This window comes from Trichechus manatus, unplaced genomic scaffold (genome assembly GCF_000243295.1).
Source record: "Trichechus manatus latirostris isolate Lorelei unplaced genomic scaffold, TriManLat1.0 scaffold00030, whole genome shotgun sequence".
NCBI lineage: Eukaryota > Metazoa > Chordata > Mammalia > Sirenia > Trichechidae > Trichechus > Trichechus manatus.
The window spans coordinates 22,131,017-22,155,486 of record NW_004443966.1 but is presented as its reverse complement, the minus strand read 5'-3'; the positions used below and the strand labels follow the sequence as shown (position 1 = coordinate 22,155,486).

General features: G+C 35.5%; 1 protein-coding gene across 1 annotated transcript in view; it reads right to left on the bottom strand.

Annotated features, from left to right (window-relative positions):
* SCAPER (S-phase cyclin A associated protein in the ER) overlaps positions 1-22,431 on the bottom strand; it is a 119,099-nt gene extending 96,668 nt beyond the window's left edge. The window contains exons 1-9 of the mRNA XM_023729873.1: positions 22,319-22,431; positions 21,204-21,218; positions 20,129-20,423; positions 16,932-17,168; positions 9,898-10,068; positions 9,074-9,149; positions 8,549-8,666; positions 8,164-8,275; positions 4,726-5,067 (exon numbers count right to left, since the gene is read on the bottom strand). Coding sequence (XP_023585641.1) covers positions 4,726-5,067; positions 8,164-8,275; positions 8,549-8,666; positions 9,074-9,149; positions 9,898-10,068; positions 16,932-17,168; positions 20,129-20,423; positions 21,204-21,218; positions 22,319-22,431 — 1,479 coding nt within the window. The remainder of the gene's footprint in view (positions 1-4,725; positions 5,068-8,163; positions 8,276-8,548; positions 8,667-9,073; positions 9,150-9,897; positions 10,069-16,931; positions 17,169-20,128; positions 20,424-21,203; positions 21,219-22,318) is intronic.
* Between the last annotated feature and the right edge of the window lie 2,039 nt (positions 22,432-24,470).

The following is a 24,470-nucleotide window of genomic DNA, read 5'->3' as shown; positions in this document are numbered from 1 at the left end:
CAAGAGACAGAAAGGGCCATATAAACCAGAGACTTCATCAGCCTGAGACCATAAGAACTAGATGGTGCCCGGCTACCACCAATGACCACCCTGACAGGGAACACAACAGAGAGGCCCAGATAGAGCAGGAGAAAGGTGGTGTGCAAAACTCAAATTCTAGTAAGAAGACCAGACTTAATGGTCTGAGACTGGAGGAACCCCGGAAAGCATGGCCCCCGGATTCTCTATCAGGCCAGAACTAAAACAATTTCCAATGCCAACTCTTCAGACAGGGATTGGACTGGACTGTGGGATATAAAGTGATACTCGTGAAGAGTGTGCTTCTTAGGTCAACTAGATACAAGAGACTAAACAGGCAGCTTCTGTCCAGAGGTGAGATGGGAAAGCAGAGAGGGTTAGGAGCTGGTTGAATGGACACGGGAAATCAGGGGTAGGAAGAATGTGCTGTCACAGTATGGGGAGAGCAATTAGGGTCGCACAAAAATGTATATATAAATTTTTGTATGGGAAAAAATAAAAATTAAAAGGTGAAAAAAAAATTAATAAGAACCTAATTTTAAAGGTGCAAAGAAAAGAGGGTAAAACAACATATTGATAGAATAAATGAAGATTAGAGAGCTAAGAAAACTGAGGACAAAAATAACACTATTATAGAATTCATCCGAAATAGAATGGAACAGAATAAAGAGTGAAAATCAAATTACTGATAGAGGAAAGGCTTGTGGTAATCACAGTTAATGCAGATTTTTTTTAAGTGCCTAAAATCATAAGCTTTGAATATGCAGAACAAATCAATATAACCTAATACAAGGATAAATAGTATCTATGAAGTTAAGAAAGAGAATATATTCTAACACATAATACAGGAAATTCTCCCTGAAAAGAAGAAACAAAGACTGAAAAAGTCTACGTCATGAATAATTGATTCAGAAGATCAACACAAAGAATATTCTTATTAAATTATAAAACATTAAAGAAGAAAAACAAATTCTTTAGGTTTCCAAGTGGCAAATGCAAGTTACCTATAAGAAAGAGGGGGGAAAAATCAGGCTGTCCTCAGGCTCCTCCACAGCAATGGTTAATGCCGGAAGAAAATGGAATCATGTTTAAAAAACTCTGAAGAAAAGATACTGTGGATCATGAATCTGACCTCTAGCCAAGATGTATGTAATTCACGCATAAATACCACAGGCTTTAAGTATGTAAGAACTCAAGGAATACAACACATATGACCACTTCCAAAGTACTTTTTAATAAAATTCAGCCTACCGGGAGACAAATCACAACAAAGAACTCATAAATGGAGAATTAGTGAGCACTGAGTCCATTTTTATAAACAATAAAAACTAAACTGAATGGTTTATAGTTACATGGCAAAATATAAATATTATAAATTTTAACAAAAACAAAATTATGAAAAATTGTTGGGGGACATGAAGACGATGGGAAGAAATCTGGGTCCTCATCTCTAGCAGGGAGTTCCTCCAAATTGTCAAAAACTGAAATGGAGTTTAATAAATATAATGACTCCAAACTCTTCGTATTTTTCATTATTTTTATGACTTTAGAAGAATCTTACAGAAAATGATGCCTCTTGTGATAAAGAAACAAATTCATTATAAATTCAACAATTCCCTCAATTTTACTTCAGTTTCTTTTCCTTCTTCTCTTAAAATTCAACTACAACTGAGATTAAGGCTTTTTATTAAGAAATATCATGGATAGCAAAATTCTGCTTTACAAAGTTATCTATTCATATAATCTGAACATAATTCTGAGAGGTGTCTGGTAGGTTGTTTACTTAATGTTAATGTTGACTATGTCCTTTGCTATATTGCTTGAATTCTTTAAAATGAGAATGAATCATTTTTATAAGAATATGCTATTATTCTAAATAAAAAATAATATTAAAGAAAGACAAAGTAATGCATTTTTATTAAGCCTTGAAGCCCATGGAAGGTCCCTGAAGGCAATGGAAGGTCCTTGAAGTTTTTAAGCTGTGAAGTAATATAATAATGCCCTTCCAGAAGGATTAATTTGGAGGCAGCTAGGGAAAAGGGCAAGAATATCGACTCCAAGTATTAGGACGAAGATAAAAAGAAAAAAAAACTGGTGACAGCTGCAATGGAAAGGAAAACACATGAGAGACTACAGAGTTATAGAATCTACAGCTGAATGTATACACAAGACTCGGGAAAAGGAGTAAGCAAAGACTAGCTTATCTTTGTGCCTTGTACACAAAACTGGTCAAAAAAAAAAACAGGAACACTGAAGTAAAGTAAATTATCTCAAGTTTACCAAGCTTAGGTTAACATGAGACTAGTGATATTATCCGAAATACAGAATTCAGGAAAAGTAGATGGTTGGGACACAAGCGGTGGCAAACTGAAAATACAGGACAAAATGATATTATAAGGACTTAAGGAAGACATGAGTGATGAGGTAGTGGAAATGAGCTCAGACCACTCTTTTTAAGGAATTTACAAAAGGAAAGTGTAATAGCCAAGGAGTACTATCGCTAAAAACAAGTGTTTAGAAGTTAAGAAGACCTGATCTTATTCATAATGAGGAAGGAAGTAGGTAATCTAGAAGAAGAAAGCAAAGGTACAGGCACAAGAAGTTAATTAATGCAAATCCCAAGAGTAGACAAGCGGACATAGATACTGGACCCACAAGGAGAAGGGCTTCTGGCACAAATAAGAGAAATGATGTTTTCTCTTCAAAGAAAAAAGAGAAATAAACTAATTCTAAGTAAATATGTTACAAATGAAAATGAATCAATGAAACCGTTAAAAAACTGAAAATAAAAGTCAATTTCATACTACTAAAAGACTACAATCCAAGATAAAGACAAGTTCTGAATTACTCTGGCTGCAATATTAATCACTATCAACTAAATACTAAATAACCTGTTTTCAACCATCAATCTACCCAAGAACAAACTAAAGAGTTGGAATCGACTCGACGGCAACAGGTTTGGGTTTGGTTTTTATTAATTTATTCCAAGGACTCACAAAAAGTATATGTAGAAAAAAAATCATATCTTGACTATATAAGAGGATTATAATTAATATATTTGTTACATGCCCTAAGAGAAGTATAGTTCTAGTTGAATTTAAATATTTTTTTTAAACCAAAACAACATCACTGGGTTATTAATACTTTCTGATTGGTAATAGAACAAAAGAAATGCATTAAGAAAAAAATAAGTCAGAGTAGAAATATATCATTCTACAATTTGAGAAAGGTTTTATAACAGAAATGAGCATTTTAATGAACATTTACAGTATGCCAGGAGCCCTGGCGGCATAGTGGTTAAGCGCTCGGCTGCTAACCAAAAGGTCGGCAATTAGAGCTCACCAGCTGCTCCACGGGAGAAAGATGTAGCAGTCTACTTCCGTAAAGATTTACAGCCTTGGAAACCCTACAGGGGCAGTTCTGTTCTGTCCTATAGGGTTGCTATGAGTCATAATTGACTCGAGGCAGTGAGTACTGTATGCTTGTGATGGCATTAACTGCTTTACAACATGCATAATCTCATTTAATCCTTTCAGCAATTTTTTTACATGTAGGTACTATTATCTCTATTTCATAGACGAACAAACAGGCTCAGAGAGGTAAAACTATGCTTAAGGTCATTCTGCTCTGAGTGATAAGAGTCAGGACCTGAATCCAAGTTTATCAAATGCCAGACACTTCAGTCTTCACTATGACAATAAACAATTATTTCTGAAGAAGTAGGACACTTTGGTATATGTGGAATCCAAATTTTCTGATTGTAAAAATCACCTGGAGGGCCTGTGACACATAAAGACCCCAAGGTTCCATGCCAATGTTACTGAATAAGACCCTGCAGAGAAAGAGCTGGGGAATCTGTCTTTTTAACAATGGCTCAGATGTTATGATTAGACAAGATTAGGAAACACTGGTGCCTAAGTCAGGGTTCTCTAGAGAAAAAGAACCAGTGAGATACTATATAACATATATATAGAGAGAGAGTTGCTTTGAGGAACTGGCTAACACAATTTTTTACAAGACATTATACACACCTACTAAAATGACTAAAATTTAAATGTAGGACCGTGTCAGGTGCTGGTGAGGATGTGGCATAACTAACACTCATTCTTTGCTGGTAGGAATGTAAACTAGTATATCCACTTTGGAAAATTGTTTCTTTAAAAGTTAAATGTGAACTTATTATAAAGACCTTGGCAATCAACTCCAAGGTATTTACCCAAGAAAAATGAAAGCACACATCTACACAAAGACTTGTACATAAACGTTCACAGCACTTTATTTGAAATAGTCAAAAACTGGAAAAAAAGCAAATGCCCAGGAACATGTGATTGGATTAATAAATTATGGTACTTCCACACAGTACAAAGGTACTTCTCAGCAATGAAAATGAAGGAACTCTCGATACACACAACCGCATGTACGCATCTCAAAATAACTGCTGAGTGAAAGAAGCCAGATGAAGGAATACATACTGTATGATTCCATTCATATAAAATCCTAGAGAATGCAAACATTTATAGTGACAGAAAGCAGATCAGCAATTGCCTGGGGACAAAGTTACAGGAAGGAATGAATTACACAGGGGCATGAAGAAACTTTTGAGGGAAATTGTTCATTATCTTCATTGTACTGATGGTTTCAGAGGTATTTATACGCCAAAACTCATCAAATTGCATACTTTACACATGTGCTGTTTACTGTCCGTCAATTACACTTCAATAAAACTGTAAAAAATAATATATAGCTCATAGGATTATTTATGAATAAAATATTACACCTAGTAAGTTTTAAATGAGTCTGTAAAATACTCTTATACTGGCACATAATAAACACTACTATTACTATTACATAACAACTGAAAAAAGTACTTGGGTAACTAATCCAGTGTTTAAAGCATCTACCATATACCTTAGCTTCTTCCTCTTGTGCTTTTTTCACAATTGCTTGTAATTGCACCTCTCGTTTAAATTCAGCATGAAGTAATTTCTCCTCCATCATCCTACGTCGTTGATCTAGTAACTCTTCCTTCCACTTCCGGACATCCTTCTCCTATATATAGTGAATTATCCCATCATTAATTTCAATATACATTCATTTAACAGAAGTGCGAACAGGTAAATAGCTTATGAATATATAAAACCTAGAAGCTGGAAGCCAGTTCTAAAGCAGTGTGACTAATGATTAAGAACATAGAGAGGTAAAACTGAAGCTGGACTGCCTGAGTTCGCAATCTACCTTGGCCATTTATTGGCCACTTATCAGCTGTGTAAGCTGGGCAAGATTTTTAGCTTATGCCTCAATTTCCTTATCTATAAAACGGAATACTTACAGAAACTAAATCATGGGGTTTGTTTTGAGGATTAATATATGTAAAGCAGTTATATTAGAAATACACTAGACATAACTCTATAAAAGTATTTGCTGTTATTCTCATTGCACTGAACCAGGAGTGCACCTAAAGTGAACATAAGTGTACATTTCTTATCTTTATCAATGTTAAAATCTCTATAACCCAACTTCAAGACAAATAAGTAATTGTATCTTAGAGACTGGAAAATGGTGAAAAGTCTAAAAAATATAACATTATTTGCATAAGAAACACTGCCTGAAGAAAAAGAGAGGGTTTAGCCTACAGCAGAATGAAAATAGATATGATAGATACTTTTAATTCCTTAAAACAATATGAAACAGGAGAAGTAACAGACTTGTTCTGTGCTGTTCCAGGAAATCAGATCCAGCACCAGGGAAAATAAATTATAGAAAATCAGATGTTGGCTCAGCATGAGGGGAAAAAATTGTAACATTTTAGTTGAATTTTAGCTAAATATTCATGTGTAGAACCATCTGAAAAAGTATGCTTAGAAATAAACAGCACTGGAATAGGAGCCAAAGGAGAGATCCTTAAAGCCTGAGCTCTGTAAATGACTGACACTGAAAAGAGAACTTTTGTCTCTCCTAGATTCAGTTTTCACATCTGTAAAATGGGTGTCAGGCACAAGGGTTAAGCGGTCTAGCTGCTAACAGAAAGGCTGGCAGTATGAACCCATCCACAGGCTCTGTGGGAGAAAGACCAGGCAATCTGCTTCCGTAAAGATTACAGCCTAGAAAACCCCATGGGGTGGTTCTACTCTGTCACATGCGGTTGCTATGAGACGGAACTGACTCAACCGCATTCAGCTACATCTCCCCTGTGTGCCTCAGATGCACTGTAGTTACCAGATGAAACCACATATGTAGAACATTACTGAAAACAATAACCCATCATACAAATGGAAGGTGGAATTTACCATTTTAATTACTTGAAGGAATACCTGCATTGATGGGAAAATTAAACCAGAGAATCTCTGAAGTCTTGTACAATTTCAAGTCTATGATTTTGTATGCATGAATACTTGGAGACTATATTATACAGGGAGAAAATGTACTGTATAATTTTATTTGCACTAAAAAACACAGTAACAGAGAAACTGTGGTTATATTAGAGCACTTCTTTGAAGCTGTAAATGAAATAATATACTAACTCTCATAAAACCCAACAACATGGAGACTGTTGTTCCTATCTGATCTATTCATTTTAAATTATTAAAATAAAAATAATGACAAATTCCTGAGATTCAGGTAAAAGAAAAGAATTACAGATTTTCTTCCTGTCTCAGTGAACTTTACTACTGTACTAAAGAGAATTTTATGCTACCTAATTCATTATTATAAACATTAGGATTATTTGGTCTAATTATCTTTCCCAAACTTAAAAACACACACTGTAAGTAATAAAAATAATATGCTTCACCTATGTATCTAATACTCTTTTTTAGTACCACAAGGTAACAAAGGAATTCACCTATAATATAATGGTCATATATCTTTTGTCACGCTGTGTTAGGTCCTTGTGGCAGGCAGCCTCCAAGCTGCCTCCCAATGATCCCAGCCTCCTGATATTCAGACCCTCATGTAATCCCCTCCCACACTGTGTCAGGGCTGTTACCAAGAGAACACAGCAAAAGTGACGGTATGTCACTTCTAAGATTAAGCTATAAAGGCCTTCGCAGCTTCCATCTTGGCAACTGTCTTGCTCACCCTTACTCTCTCTCTCGCATTATTTGCTCTGGGGAAACCAGTAGCCATGTCATGAGGACAGCTGGGCTATAGAGAGGCTCAAATGGCAAGAAACTGAGGTCTCTAGCCAACAGCCAGAGAGGAACTGAGGCCTGGTCAACAACCACAAGAGTGAGTCTGGAAGTTAATCCTAAAGCTCCAGATGACTACTGCCCCGGCCCAGCCAACAGCTTGACTGCAGCCTCATGAGAGACCCTGAACACGAATCACCAGGGCAAGCCATTCCTGGTTTCCTTGCCCAGAGAAACTGTGAGAAAATAAATGTTTGCTGCTTTAAGATGCTAAGGTTTGAAGTCGTTTATCACACAGCATAGTTAACTAACACAGTACTCATCTACATCTGCCATGTGTTTATGTAGCAATAAGAGTGACCATTATGTGGAGCAACAGCTATCCTATCACTATGCTACTGTTTTACATACTTACCTCACGTCATCACCACAACAGCCACACAAGGTTAATAATTATAATTCTCATTTTACAGATAAAGAAATTGAAATGCAATAATGTTAGTATCTTGCCCAGGGCCTTCTACCTTGTTGTGTGGTAAAACCAGGATTTGAATCAGGTCAGCCATCTCCAGAGCCCATTCTCTTTGCACTATACCATACTAATTAGTAGTTACACTAGTATAAATACTCCAAGAATCTTCCCTGAAAATGTAATTGCTATCCTATTTATTCAGACTTGATAATCTGAGGCTCAAAATCATCGTACCAAGTTATTCTACACTTTGGATAAAACTTCCCCAATTGCAAATGGCAAAAGACGAAAAGTAGCTTTAATAATCCATGCCAATACTGAAAAAAAAAAATCAATTTACTAACTTAGGAATGGCAATTCTTAGAGATTAACCTTCTAGGATTCAACAGTAGAAATGTATTTAATTTATAGAAAATTCAATCACCTTTATGGTTCTTTTAGCTTCCCTCAGACCAGAAGAAAAAGGCAAGTTGAAACTAAGCCCGTGACTTTAAGACTATCATAATTTCCTTAAAAAACGAAAACAAAAATTTCACTGAAACATACCCTTTCTAACAACTTTTGAAGCTTTAATGTTTTCTCTTCACGTAACTTTTCCCTTAGCTGCTGTGCTTTCATTTGCTTTTCTTCATGTTTCTTCTTAGATTCTGCTATTGTTCTATTAACACAAACGGACAGGAAACACAAATGCTTACATGAAAAAGCAAAAAATACTGTTCTTTAGTCCTCAAAGTTCTTAAAATAAATATAAAAAATCTACAAAACTAATTTTGGCCTAACATCTCAGGAAAACATTGTCACTTTTCAATGGATGTGGAACTGTCCTGAAGGGTAATATGCCTTAAAGGTTATGCAGTAACTCTATTTAACAGTCAAGAGTGACTGGTTTCTGTCCTGTGAAACATTTCAAATTAATGTTCAAAGGGCAGACCTTTTGCGAGATGGGGAGGAAAGTTTTTCATGCATGTGAATTCCATGCCCTGGAGGTCTAGCAGGTTCCTCCTCTACAATATCCCCCCAGGATGTATTTTGGCGCCAAGATTCACGAGCTGTTAGGAAAAAAGAAAACCACTGTTATTGTTTAACCACATAGTTCTATAAAACTAGCATTTGAGAACAGACTGTTGAAAGCACATTAACATTCCCATTCCAAATTATTTATTTTACACAGAAACTCCTTTAATAAAATAATCTATTTTCTACTCCACTACACACAGGGGAGTCCTCGGGTGGTGCAAATGGTTAACACCCTTGGCTGCTAACCAAAAGGTTGGAGGTTCAAGTCCACCCAGAGGTGCCTCGGAAGAAATGCCTGGCAGTTAACTTCTGGAAAATCAGCCATTGGAAATCGTATGGAGTAAAGCTTCACACAAGCACAGGGTCACTATAAGTCAGAATCAACTCAGTGGCAACTGGTTTTTACCTACACACACAGGTAAACACACATGAACAATACCTTCATAATCTGCAAGGACATCGTTCCAGTCCATAGACAAACCACAGAAAGTTACGCTTCCACTGCCCATACCGGCCTACAATGTAATAAGGAACATTGAAAAACACATCTTTGAACATAATTAGAACCTTAAAAAAATGAACTACACAGGAAATTTTCCTACTTAATTATATTTCATTCAACCAACAGTTCAAACCTAGGATAAAGCTATATACCTCTTGTAGTCACAATAATCACCTACATTTTAAGAGAAAGACATACTTGCTACTTTTAAAAGCAAAGACAAATCAAGTAAATTTAAATAAGAAATGTAATGGCCTTCTATTATTACTACGTAAATGCCGACATATACAGAACATACATTTGAAGAGTTCGAGATTATTTGCTAGGCATTAAACTTTAATAGGAAAATAAGTAAACCATTACGGTTATTTTTACTTTTCAACAAATCACCCTCATCAACATACATTTCCTAAGCACCTAGTCAGAGCAAGGCAGTGTGTAAATTATCTTAAAATTTTTCTTCCACTGCTACAAATTACAATCTAATGTTGAGTTCTTACTTTCTCTGAAATTCAGTTTCTTGATTTGAAAAACGAAATACCATAGCTTTGGACTTGGCGACGACATCTTATATAAAAACAATGATCGTGATGCTAAAAAAAGTTGGCTGTAAGTTCTCAGTCACACCAATTTATTATTATTATTGCTACTGAAGAAAATTTATAAATAAATTATAACTAAGACTACTGAAACTCTAAGTATTTCCGGCCCAATTATTTCACTTCTGAACATAATTGAACAATTATGTTAAAAATTCTCACTGAAAAATCACTGTCGTTGTCAGTTTCAATGTTAATATCATTGTTTTCTTCAGCTTCGATTTCTCTAGTTAACTGTTCTTCTTCAGCAATGGCACTAGCAATGGCTTCTTCATTGGCCTTTTCTAAACGATCTGCTAACTCTTCTTTTTTAGCAAGAACTTCTGCCATGGACTATAAAGTTGAAAACAAACAAAAACAAGAATCATCTCCAGACTGGAAAGTAATCATTTCTTTCTTCATGTTCTAATTATCACCTCAACAGTATTTAAAAAAAAAAAAAAAAAAAAAAGCACTGCTCTAAAATCATAAACCCGGGGCCCAGTATAAGCACAACCATTTGTTAGTTGTGGAAGTTACAAGTTTCTTAAAACCAAGAGTCTGTTTCATATTCCATAAAATGGGACAATAATCTATAACTTACCTTCTTTATAAGATGGTTGTGTATGAAAAACGGTAAAGCTATAGATGTAATCATTATATTAGTGACAAAGTGAATTTCATTTGAGTGTCTAAATTAATAACACATATCAAATATACTCACTGAATAACAAAAGAAAAAAAATGCTATAATAGGAACATGGAAAGAATTTATCCTGTAATGGTGACAGTACTTTCTGAACATATATACCTAACTTTAAAATATACATTAGAAGTAATACAAATAATATGCATCGGAACCATTAATTAATAAATCACTGTGATAAGCTAAAGATAACCTGAAAGCAACCACTGAAATAACAAAACAAAAAGTTATAGCTAATAAGCCAACAAAGAAGATAAAATGGAATTATAAAATATACTCAATCCAAAAAGAGGGAGAAAAAGAGAAAAGGAGAAAGAAAAATAGATAAGTCAAGGGGAAAACAAATAGTAAGATGTGTATCAACAATCACATTATATTTAAATAGTTTAAATACCCCAACTAATAGGCAGAGACTATCAAATTAGATTAAAAAGCACGACCCAGCCAATACTGCCTGTAAGACACTTAATTTAAATATAAGGATACAAAAGGATTAAAGGTAAAAGATATACCATGCTAACAATCATCAAAAGTAAGCTGAAGTGACTATATTAATATCAAACACAGTCAACTTCAGAGCAAAAATTATTACTAGTGATAAAGAACGTCATTTCATAATGAATAAACAGGTCAATGCATCAAGAAGAAAATATAATCCTAAACATTTATAAACTTAATAAGACAGCTTCAAAATACATGAAACAAAACCTGATATAACTGCAAAAAGAAATAAACCTGGTGAAAATGTAAAATGGTGCAGCCACTTTGGAAAACACTCTGACAGTTCCTCAAAAAGGTTAAACATAAAGTTACCATATGACCCAGCAATTTCACTCCAAGGGCTATACCAAGGAAAAATAAAAAACATATGTCCACACAAAAACTTTTATATGGAGTATTCATAGCAGCATTATCTGTAATAGCCAAAATGAGGAAACAAGAGATTCCAGAACAAAGATGACAGAGTAAGAAGCCCCTTGCTCCTGACCTTCCACAGAAAAGTTTTGAAAAAGCAGAAAATGACAGTACTAGCCTTGCTGGAACTCTGCTAAACGGTCGGGGGATCACAGAAGCCAGGTGAAGACTTGTCAGAAGAGTAGGAAGACACTAAGAATTTTTTTGATACTGCTTAAGCACCTACTCTGCTCCTGCACAGCAGCCAGCTTGAAGTGGCCACTGTGTTTCCAGTCTGGGATCTTGATCCTGGGTTCTGGAGTGAGTGAAATGCACCTTATTGACAAAATATGGCATCTGCCCACTTGAATCAGTGTAGTGACTACCTAAAGGACTAAAGCAAAGCATTTGTCTCTGTTGTGTCCACCTTGGAGTTTGTTCCAGACACAGGACTAGCAAGCATAGCCTGAGGCACTGTAAGGTGAACTGAGGAGCCAGTGGCTGCCCGGGCAAAAGAGGGTGATGAGCGGTCAGGGTCAAAACCCTAGGAAGAGAATTTTCTTGGGAAATTGTAGCACTTAAAGCTACCCAAGAGTGAGTAATACGGAGAGCATACGCATGCCCAGAAAGACCCGAGGTAATCCTAAACTTTCTCCTCAGGTGGCTCTCCCAATCAGTATAAGTCTGGTTAAGGACTGCTCCAGCATAGAGCCATTCTGCAAAGAGTGCAAGAGGTTTTTTTCCCCTCAATGGTTCTTTTTCCATTTGTTTCTGCAAAAATAGTTTCGGAAAGTCACTAAGCTAACGAACTACCACAGCCTCCAACAATAGTAAAAGAGAGGAAAGGAAAAAAGAAGTGAAAGAAAAAAATAAAAAGCAAACCCTAAGGTTTGCAAACACTTCCCAGCAAATCCTAAGGAAGGGGAGAACCTGTGTTCTACAACTGCATTATTATACTATTCAAATGTTCCACTTTCAACAAAAATTCACAAGACAGGCAAACAAGGAAGGATAGCCCATTCAAAGGAAGAAAAACCGTTGGAAGACCAGACACTGGACCTATTAGATATAGATTTTGAAACAACTGCTTTAAATATGCTAAAAGAACAAAAGGAAAATATGGACAAAGATCTAAACGAAAGGAAGAATATGTAAACCAAATGGGAATATTAACAAAGAGATAAAGATTATTAAACAAACTCTGGAGCTGAAAAGCACAATGAATGAAGTGAAAAATTCACTACAGGAGTTCAAAAGCAGATTTAAGCTGGCAGAAGAAACAATCAGCCAAATTTGAAGATAGAATAATTAAAATGGCTCAGTCTGGTTGTTGAGAGACTGGAACACTTATACACTGTTGGTGGGAATGGAAAATGGTACAACCACTTTGGAAACCGATTTGGTGCTTCCTTAAAAAGCTAGAAATAGAAGTGTCATACAATACAGCTATCCTGCTCCTTGGAATATATCCTAGAGAAATAAAAGCCATCACACGAATAGATAAATGCACACCCATGTTCATTGCAGCACTGTTCACAGTAGCAAAAAGATGGAAACAACCTAGGTGCTCATCAACGGATGAATGGATAAAGAATTATGGTATATCCACACAACGGAATACTACGCAACAATAAAGAACAACGATGAAGCCATGAAACATAACATGGAGGAAGCTGTAGGTCATTATGCTGAGTGAATTCAGTCAGTCACAAAAGGACAAATATTGTATAAGACCACTATTATAAGAACTCAAGAAAAGGTTTAAACACAGAAGAAAACATTCTTTGATGGTTATGAGGGTGGGGAGGGAGGGTAAGGGTTATTTACTAACTAGATAGTAAATAAGAATGATCTTAGGTGAAGGGAAGGACAGCACTCACTACAGGGGAAGTCAGCACAACTGGACTAAACCAAAGCTAAGAAGTTTCCTGAATACAATCAAACACTTTGAGGGACAGAGTAGCAGCGGTAGGGGTCTGGGGACCATGCTTTCAGGGGACATCTAGGTCAACTGGCATAACAAAGCTTATTAAGAAAATGTTCCGCATCTACTTTGGTGAGTGGCATCTGGGGTCTTAAAAGCCTGCAAGCGGCCACCTAAGATGCATCAATTGGTCCCAACCACTTGGAGTAAAGGAGAACAAAGAACACCAAAGACACAAGGAAAAGTATTAGCCCAAGAGACAGGAAGGGCCACATAAACCAGAGACTTTATCAGCCTGAGACCAGAGGAACTAGATGGTGCCCAGCTACCACCAATGACCACCCTGACAGGGAACAGAACAGAGTGTCCTGGATAGAGCAGGAGAAAGGTGCAGTGCAGAACTCAAATTCTAGTAAGAAGATCAGACTTAATGGTCTGACTGAGACTGGAGGGACCCCGGAAAGCATGGCCCCCGGATTCTCTATCAGCCCAGAACTAAAAAAATTCCTGAGGCCAACTCTTCAGACAGGGATTAGACTGGACTGTGGGACATAAAGTGATACTTGTGAGGAGTATGCCTCTTAGCTCAACTAGATACAAGAGACTAAACAGGCAGCTTCTGTCTGGAGGTGAGATGGGAAGGCAGAGAGGGTTAGGAGCTGGGTGAATGGACATGCGGAATCAGGGGTGTAAAAGAGGAGTATGCTGTCACAGTATGGGGAAAGCAATTAGAGTCATATGACAATGTATGTATAAACTTTTGTACGGGAAAAAATTTAAAAATGGTTCAGTCTGAGGAACAAAAGGAAAAATGAATAGATCATAAGAGACCCATGGAACACCAATAAGTGGCCAATATAAGCACTATGAGTCCTAAAGGGAGAGGAGAAAGGCGGAGGAACCCCAAAAATATTTTAAGAAACAATGGCTGAAAACTTTCCAAATTTGACAAAGGACATGAATTTGCACATACAAGAAGCTGAACAACCTCCAAGCAGAATAAACCCAAAGCGATCTATGCCAAGACACATTATAACTAAACTGTCAAAAGCCAAAGCTAGAGAGAGGATCTTAAAAGTAACAAGAGGAAAGAAAATGGTCATGTACCAGAGCATCCCAATAAGACTAACTGTCAATTTCTCCTCAGAAACCATGGTGGCCAGAAGGCAGTGGGATGATATATTCAAAGTACTGAAAGAAAATATTCGTCATCCAAGAATCCTATACCCAGCGAAACTGTCCTTTAAAAATGAGGGAGAAATTAAGACAGTCCCAGATAAACAAAATATGAAGGAGTTTGTTACTACCAGACCTGCTCTAAAAGAAATGCTAACAAGTCTTCCAGTTTGAAAGGAGAGGGCAGTAGATGATAACTCAAAGCTGTATGAGGAAATAAAAGACCTTCAGTAAAAGTAATTTCAGGAAAAAATATACAGGCCAATTTTGCTGTATTTCTCATTTGTAACCATATTTGTTATGTTCTGCATGATATAAAAGACGAAAGTATAAATAATAATTATAAATATATGATACTGGACACATAAAAGAGCCCTGGTGGCAGAGTGGTTAAGTGTTTGGCTGCTAACCAAAAGATCACCAGTCTGAACCCACCAGCTGCTCTGCGGGAGAAAGATGTAGCAGTCTGCTTCCATAAAGATTTACAGCCTTGGAAACTCTATGGGGCAGCTCTTCTCTGTTCTATAGTGTTACTATGAGTCAGAATCTAATTGATGGCAACAGGTGTGGGTTTGTTTTTTTTTGCGGGGGGGGGGGCACATAATGTATAAGGATGTAATCTGTGACATCAAAAACATAAAGGGGGAAGAAGGAGTGGTATAAGAATGGAGTTTTTGTACGTTATTGAAGTTAAGTTGTTATCAACTTAAACTAGGCTGCTATAAATTTAGGATAATAAATGTAATAACCATGGTAACTACAAAGAAAATTTCTTTTAAAATAGACATAAAAGGAAATGAGTCACCACAAAAAAAATTAACTAAACGTGCAAAAAAGGGCAGTATTTGAGGAAATAAGGGACCAAAAAAAGCTATAAGATACACAGAAAAAAAATGGAATGCAAGAGTATTATATTGAAGATATACAGAAAAAAATGAGATGCAACAGTATTATTTGAATTGATTTTTACAATGCTGGCAAAAGTTGATCTTAAACAGACAGGTTCTCAAAGTCATTTTTTCCTAAAAGTTCTGTTAAATAAGAGAATGACTGATAATGTTTTGTTTTGTTTTTTTTTTTTAACTTGTACCAACTACGTGACAATGCTGCACTGCAGAAAAAAGAAAAACAGTTCTCTCGTCTTCGCAGCAGTTCTCCATAACCCAGCACATGCAACCTAAACAATGAGGTGAATGTCTAGATCTACCCGGAAAAGCATCTGCCAAAACAAACCAGTTATTTTTAAAACCTTGGTTTAGTTAAAACTCCTCTAAGAACACACTAATATTTGTACTTTAAAGTAGAATTAATTTTCTTTCAAGTATACAAACTTAACCCTCAAAATAATCAAAGGTTTTTATGATTCTACCACAATCTTACATATATGAACAAATTAAAAACGACGAGGAAAGAACTTCGTAAATAATTGCTTTATGCTTATTTAAGTATAGGACATTTTCCTCTTTTGAAATGTTACTTTCTCACAGAATTGAAATGCAAATAATTTGATATTTAGTATGCAAACAAAAAATATTAATATGATCAAATTCTACCCCATGCAATAAGCCCATTACTTATCACCATAATTATATAACCATAATTATGTTTAGTCTTTCAAAAGTCAATTACTATACGACCCAAGTTATAGAGTATATTGCTCTTATTAAAAGAATCTAAACATTTGTTTTTCTTATTACTATAACCCATTATTTTCTTTTTTCCCCCTTAAACAACCCATATCAAATTTCATCTATGTCTACTGTTAGTCTTTCTCTAAAAGGTCTATAATTTTACCTAACACCATCTGCAGATAGCATCTTACAGCATTATAAGGCATTAAGTTTTGAAAGAAACTATACTGTACAGTGGCCTTTAAAAAATAAAGTTTGAATAATTTTTCTCAGCAACTTTTTTTATATGCCTATTTCTTTGGAAAGTTACTTTTAAACACAGCTGGCATGACCTATTATGAATTATCCTCAGGACAATTTTCTTAATAGTAAAGTGAGAACAGGAAGAGATGAGCAGAAATAAGCAGTCATCCAAAAACAAAAACTTATAAAAATCAACACATTTTTAGAAACTCTGGAGTAGGAATGGTAAATAAATTTCACCTTAAACACCAACTCCAAGCAAATTACAGTAGCTGCATAAAGAATCTGTTAAAAATTATAAAACTAAGTCCAGTAGGCACCATTTCCCATCTGTCAGAGTGCTAGATGTTGTATGAAAGATTTTGTTATTCGTTTGGTTTGTTAATTCTAAAGAGCATTTGATCAAATCACATGCAAACTGTATGATTTTCAGTAAGTTACTTAACTCTGAAAGTCTCACTTTCTTCCTCTATAAAACAAGAAGAATCTTAATTATATCAAAAGGTTACTGTAAGAATAAAATGTTAAAATAGCATACATAAAATCTTTGTAAAGCGTAAAGTAATACACAATACAAGTTATTATTATTGGGGTTTATGCCTCTTCAAAATATTTACCCAGAATTCTGATAAGTTGTTCTTACCAAGTTAGCAGCACTCACATTTGAAATATCTGATGGGTCCATTTCATTTTCTATCCTTGCTTTCTCTGCTGGAAATTTGTCTTCATTTGTTTGCAAAGGAGGTATGTCAGCTTGCTGAGTAATTGAAACACACTCTGTATCAATGTGAACAGCAGGTATTTCAGATGTGCGCACAGAATTGTCTTGTAAGAAACCACTGCCAGAGTTCCTAACATCATCCAATGTACTCACTGTGAACTAACAAAACACATTTATAGAATGAATCAGAGATCATAAAAAACACTCACCAAGTTATTTCACACTAGAAAAGCTGATTCTGCTTAATCTATCAACTCTGAAGCAGCAGCTGACTATCTGACAGACAACTCACTCATTATCATCTCTTTTCTGTATGTTTCAATTATAAGAACAGAAGGAAAAAAAACAACATTAAGCAGCCACAAATTTTATCTGCATACCTATTATGCATCAGGCACTATCTGAAGTGCTCTAAGGGAGTAACGAATATCTGCAGTATATTGTAATTACATTTTCTTTCAGTATGCTAATTCCTGATGAGTATTTTACATCCCTCACAAAATAAATCTAGTCACCACCAAGTATAATACTTTGTCTTATATTCATACAACAAAGATATTTACACTCTATCTTAAGAAGACTATCTAATACGAAGTGAGGGTATTAAGTGCTTTTAAAAAACACCCTGAAGACATTTTTCATCAAAATATATTTGAGGACATTTTACCCAAAAATATGAAACTTGTTCTCTTTGGATAACATTAACACCTCAAAGTACCATTGATGAAGACCCACCTGGTACATAGTACCAATTCTCAGATATAAAAAACAAATACACTATAAAGGGGAGTACCGTATTTTTACACAAATAATACATGCCTTCTAGGTTTGTTTGCTAACCGCCCCTCCCCCCGACGAAGTATTTTCATAGGTGTGCTATTCTAATTTTTTTCACAGCAACATGTAAAAAAGAAAAAAAAAATTTGGCACAGCAGCACTTACAAAAATAGCAAATAGAACTAAACTTTTACTTTCACTTTCTAACAGGGTACAGAAAGAACAGTGCCATGTTTTCCAATTATACTCAGAGTAATAAGCTCCAAGTTGAAGAATTAAAATCTAAACTTGTGAATTTAGAACTCACTGACATCACTTCTTAAACAAACATTAGATAAATATTGCAGAGCCATAAAAACCCCAGTTTGATTAATTCTTTATATAAATATTAAACTTGGCCAAGTCTTATAAACTACTTTTAAAATTCTACTATTGGTCAGAACTTAGAGTGTCCCAAAGTATTGATTTCAGCATAAGCATTATTTGAATTTTATCACATTGTTTATATTGCTATCAATATTATTTATATGTCATTCACCATAGTTTATAATCTTCTTGACAATATTTATATTAGCATTACTGATGTTTATAATATAGTCAACCCTGTTTATTAAAAAATAAATATTATTTATACAAAATAAAAGATAAAACTATAAAGTAATGATGAGAAAATATACAAATATGCTAATTCCATTCTTAAAAGGACAGTGGAGAAAACAAATAGTCATTAGCTCAGCCATCATCAGCAGTAAACTTTTATATTGAACATTTTAGCAATAGTGCAATTACTCAAAAGTTCTGTGTACGGTTTATTCCTGAAATCTCAATTATTACATAAATTTACTCACTATACAAAACCAGCATAACTTTTACACTGTATTTTTTAGCTAAAATATATGTTAACAAAAATGCTAAATGTTTGCTAAGTAACATAAATAGTTATTTCTTCACCAGGCTTTAGTTTACATACATTAAAATTTTTCTTAAAATTACATTCAACAAACATGTACTGATTACTTCCTATGTGTTAAGGACTCTGGCTCCATATCATGGGAAATAAAAAAGCAACATAAGATAACTGCCTGCAAGATGCTTGCAATCTCACATGGGCATAAAACATACACACTAAGGAGTTATAGAACATTAGGAGCAGTGTAGGATTAAGAGCCATTAATAAGAAGGAAAACAAGAAAGTTAAGAGTTTCAATAAAAATAAATATCCTAAAAGTAAAAAGAGAGAATTTAAAAAAGCAGACACTATTCTAGACTGAAAAAAGTATCACAACTATTTTACAACTTACTTACCTAACTCCCATACTATAATTTCAAAGAATATCTCCTACATTTCATTAGTCATTTTATATAAAAGTATTCTAATTGAACATGAATCTTTATATATACAAATATATAAAAACGATGCATTCCTTCACCAATTAAATAAATTTCAAGTAGATTAACAGAACCAATATTGGGAATATTAACTTCAAAGAATACACTAAATAGTAGCAAATTGTTCTATAATTGATTATCAGAAAGTACAAGTAGAACAATTTTAAAATAATCTTTTCATCATTATTTTTAATAACACTCCAAATGAAGCAGAAGGATACCACCTTAACCAAGTGATGAAAGTTACCAACAAACTTGGGTGAACTGATACCATACACCTCTAAGGTGTGACACCTAAGGACAATCACTTTATTCCTGCCCAAATCGAATCATGAACAATGAGCATACAAATTGAAGGACATTTTACCCAAAAAAATGGCCTGTATTCTTCAAAAATATTAATGTCATGAAAGACAAAGACAGGCTAAAGAACTGTCACAGATAAAAGACAATAAATAAACAAAACCAAATACAATGTGCGATTCTGGATTGAATCTTGGATTGGGGGAAAAACTGTATAAAGAAATTACTAGGACAGATGGAAAATTCTGAGTATGGACTACAAATTAGATAATACTACATAAATGTTAAATTCCATGAAGTTGATAATTATACTGTGGTTATGTAAACAAATTTCCTTGTTCTCTGGTTATACGTATTTAAAGGTGAATGGTCATGATCTGCAAAATACTCTCTAAAATCAGCCTAAACTATGTGTACGTGACACGTATATAGACAAAGGAAAGAAAAAATATAGCAAAACATTAACTGGTGAATCTGGATGAAGGGTATATGGAGGCTCATTCTATTCTTGGAACTTTTCTGTAGATATAAAATTTTTCACAATAAAATGTTAAAAATGAAGACAAAAAGTAAGACATTCCAGCAAACACATATATACACCTTTTTTAAAAGGACAGTAAAAGGAGTTATTTTCAGAACGTACTACCTACCTGGGTTCTTTCAGCAAGAGGATGCTCACAAGAATGTAAAGAGTCTTTGGACCGAGATTCTACAGTATTAGAAGGTCCATCTCCAACAAATTCGCCTCTCTGTATGCTTTCATCAGATAAAAGACATACATTTTCTTTATCACTGTCATCCTTTGACCTTAACACTTCTGTTGCTAATGAAACTTTTGGCATCACTGCTGTCGATCGTGAACGAACAGGCCTTCCTCTCTGAACAGTCTCCCATCCTTCAGCATCTTTCCGTTCTATGCAATTGGGGGGAAGGGAATCAAGATTTCTTTAGAAGATGAAAATTTTCTGAAATCTATCAAACAAAACAATATTCTAATTTATTTCCTATTAAATATAACTAATATACAAACATGACACTAATTAGTCATGTTTGTGCAAACTATATTATATATATTATCTCTGATTCCTACAACTACCCTGTTTAAAAAAAAAAAGAAAATCCATTGCCATTGAGTCAATTCCCACTCACAGAGACCCTACAGGACAGAGTAAAACTGTCCCATTGGGTTTCCAAGGAGCAGCTGGTGGATTCGAACCGCCGACCGTTTAGTTAGCAGCCGAGTTCTTAACCACTATGCCACTAGGGTTCCTGGTAAGTAATAAAACTATAATAATTAAGGTTTATACAGTGTATATTAGGAGCCCTTGTGGCACAGTGGTTAAATGCTCAACTTCAAACTGAAAGGTCAGCAGTTTGAACCCACCAGCCACTCTCAGGAGAAAGATATGGCAGTCTGCTTCCGTAAAGATGTACAGCCTTGGAAACCCAATGAGACAGTTCTACTGTATCCTACCGGGTCGCTGTGAGTTGAAATTGACTCAACGGCAACGGGTACAGTGCACACTATGTGCCAACACTATCATATTATAGATGAGGAAACAGTCACAAACCTCACTAGTAAAAATAAAGCCAAAAAGTAAACGCACAGACAAACTGGCTCTGGTGATAGATGCTCAAATGGTTATGTAAAACTGCCTTTCCATCTTTCAGAATCCTAACTCTCAAATTCAATTTCTTTTCTCTATCTCAGTTCTAAAAACATACCTTGCCATAAACAAACTATTTCAATGATCATAAAATTATAGAATATTAATTGAAGAAATCCTAGAGGACCTAGTCCAATATTTTACCATACATACAAAGAAACTGAGGGTCCATGTCTAAAGTCACACAGCAAAAAAGCACAAAATAAGTATCTTCTTATAAAATGTTTCAACATGTCACATCTTGAGGTATATATGTATATAGTGATGCATATAGCCACAATGTAAAATATTATTAGTTAATTGTAGTCTTCCAAAATTAATATGAAGACTTGCAGTTCTGACCTAGATGAACTAGCCCTGTCTCCATCTCTGAGTCCACTGGACAAAACACAACAAACAAGCATAGGAAGAGTCTGAGACACAGAAAGAAGGCAGACTCCCCCTGGACCTTGGGACTTGAATAGCACAGCAGTGAGTTCCTTGAGTTTCCTTATTGCCTCCCATATATCCCACACAGGAGCTGCAGAAGCCTCCAGCCCAGAAACACTAACAGGTACAGAAAGAAAGAATCATCAAGATAAACCTAGAATACAAGTTATCTGCTTCCAAAAACAATGGTAGAGCAGGCATAGGACAGACATTCCCATTCCAAAAGGCAGAAATTGGAGAAGGAAAAAAGGGGTCAAGGGGTCACAAACACAACTGAAACCCAGCACAATTCACTAGATGTGAAGGCTTAAAAATAATCCTCTGTCCTCCAGGCCCAGCTGAGCAACAGCCCTGTCCCCTCTGAACTGGGCAGCAGTTCTGTGGGCCTCCCCTCCTGGGTCAGGAAGGGAAGGTGGGTAGCCCCATACCCTGGAACGAAGAAGGCAGAGGCCCCACCCCTCCAGACCCATGCCAGCAGCTCTGTTGGCCTCTCACTGCTCTGGGAATCATCTTTTCGTTTTCTTGAAGACTACAGATGTTCGTAGTCAAACAGTTCCATAGGCCCACTTCCTGACCATAAAATCCCAGGAGTTACAAAGTTTTCCTTCATTACATCTCATAAAGATTTCATCCCCTTCAGTCTAAACTGGCAGCATTCCTGTTGAGATGGATGATTGGATCCGTAAGTCACATGCCTAGTCTCCTTAGCAAACAGTTATCTAGCCACACCCGTACTGTTCTCACCAAAACACCTTCTCAATTATTAGAATATCAGTACGCTGAGAATTTACCAAATCTTCAAATTCTGGTTCCTTTTTGTACAGTTCAGTCTTCAATTTATCTCTTTCCCCTTGCATTTTCTTATAAGCAGCAAGGAGACGCCAGGCTGCACCTTCTAAATTTTGCTTAGAAATCTCCTCAGCTACATATCCAACACAGAGTTGCTGTAAGTCGGAATAGACTCAACAGCAACGGTATTTTTAATGGGTAAATATCCAAGTTCATCATCTACAAGTTCTACTTTCCACAAGCATTTGAACATAATTCAGCCAAGTTCTTTGCTACTTTATAACAAGCACTGCTTTTCCTCCAGGGTACAATAACGTGCATCATTTCCTTTTAAGGTCTCTCTAGAGGCAAAATCAATGTCCAAATTTCTAGCAGCTTTCTGTTCACAACAGCAGAAGCTTTCTCTACAGCTCTCCTCATTTTTTTTCTGATTCCTCACCGAATGGCCTTTAATATACATAATTAAGGCTCTTTAAGGCAATCTAGGCTTTTACTGTCACACACCTCAAAACTTTTCCAGCCTCTACCCATTACCCAATCGCAAAGCAACACTCCACTCTTAGTACCAAAATCTGTATTAGAGTTCTCCAGAGAAACAGAACCAAAAATATGTGTGTGTGGGTGGGGGTGTAGAAAGAGAAAGAGATTGATTTTACTGAATGGATTCAAGTGATTGTGGGGGCTGGTAAATACAAAATCCATAGGTCAGGCGACAGGTTAGAAACTCCGGCAGTCTTGTACGTGAAAACTCCAGCAGGATGTCTAAGTCTTGAGGCAGAATCTTTCTCCCTCACGAAACCTCAGTTTTTGCTCTTAAGGCCTTCAACTAATTGAATAAGGCCCAACCACATTAAGAAACATAATCTTTTTTTACTTAAAGTCAACTGATTTAAATGTTAATCACATGTAATGTCTTCATAGCAACATTGAAACTAGTGTTTGAACAAACTAGGTACCATAGGCTAGTCAAGATAACACTTAAAATTAACCACTACATCATCTATGAAAAACCAACAGCTAACATACTTAGTGGTGAAACACTCCATGCTTTCCCACTAAGATCTGGAAGAAGACAAGAATTTTTACTCTGACCACTTCTAGTCATTATAGCATTAGAGGTTCTAGTCAGGGCCAATAGGCAAGAAAAATAAAAGTCATCCATACTGGAAAGGAAGAAGTAAAACTATATTTATTCACAGATGACATGACCTTATACATAAAAAAATCCTAAGGAATCCACTGAAAATATATTTAAACTAATAAATGAGCCCAGTAAAGTTACAAGACACAAAATCAATACGTAAACCATCCAAACGTCCCTCAATGGATTAACTGATAAACAAAATGTGGTATATCTATGCAATGGGGTATTTGGCCATAAGAAGGAATGAATTACTGATACACGCTACAACATGCACGAATCTTAAAAATATTATGCTAAGTTAAAGAAGTCAGTCACAAAAGACCACATACCATGTGATTCCATTTTTATGAAATGTATAGAATAGGCAAATAGAGATAGATTAGTGGTTGCTTAGAGCTTGGAGGGATATGGGGTTAAGGAGGTGATAGCTAGAGGGTACAGGATTTCTTTCTGGGGTGAGGACTGCATTTCATATGTTAATACACTAACCACTGAATGTACACTTTAAATGGATGAATTCTATAGTATGCAAATAATATCTCAATAAAGTTGTAATGAAAAATTAACAGAAAGATATAGCTTATTTCTAAAGAACTGAAAACCTACATTAAGATGAAAATTAATTTTCTTCTGCTTGTTATAGACTAAAGAACTGCCATTTAGATTCATTAAAAGTAAGAAATTTTATTTCAAGGAAAAAAATACTTCGGAAATTCTCATTCCTGTAACTGATAATATTAACTGATTATGCTATTTTAAAAAATATAACGGCTAGGTCATATAGAGCCCTTGTGGTGCGGTGGTTAAGAGCCAGGCTGCTAACCAAACGGTCAAGCAGTTCGAATCCACCAGTTGCTCTTCGGAAACCCTATGAGGCATTTCTACTCTATCCTACAGAGTCGCTAAGAGTTGGAATCGACTCGATGGCAAAAGATTTGGGTTTTTGATATGCTCATATATTTT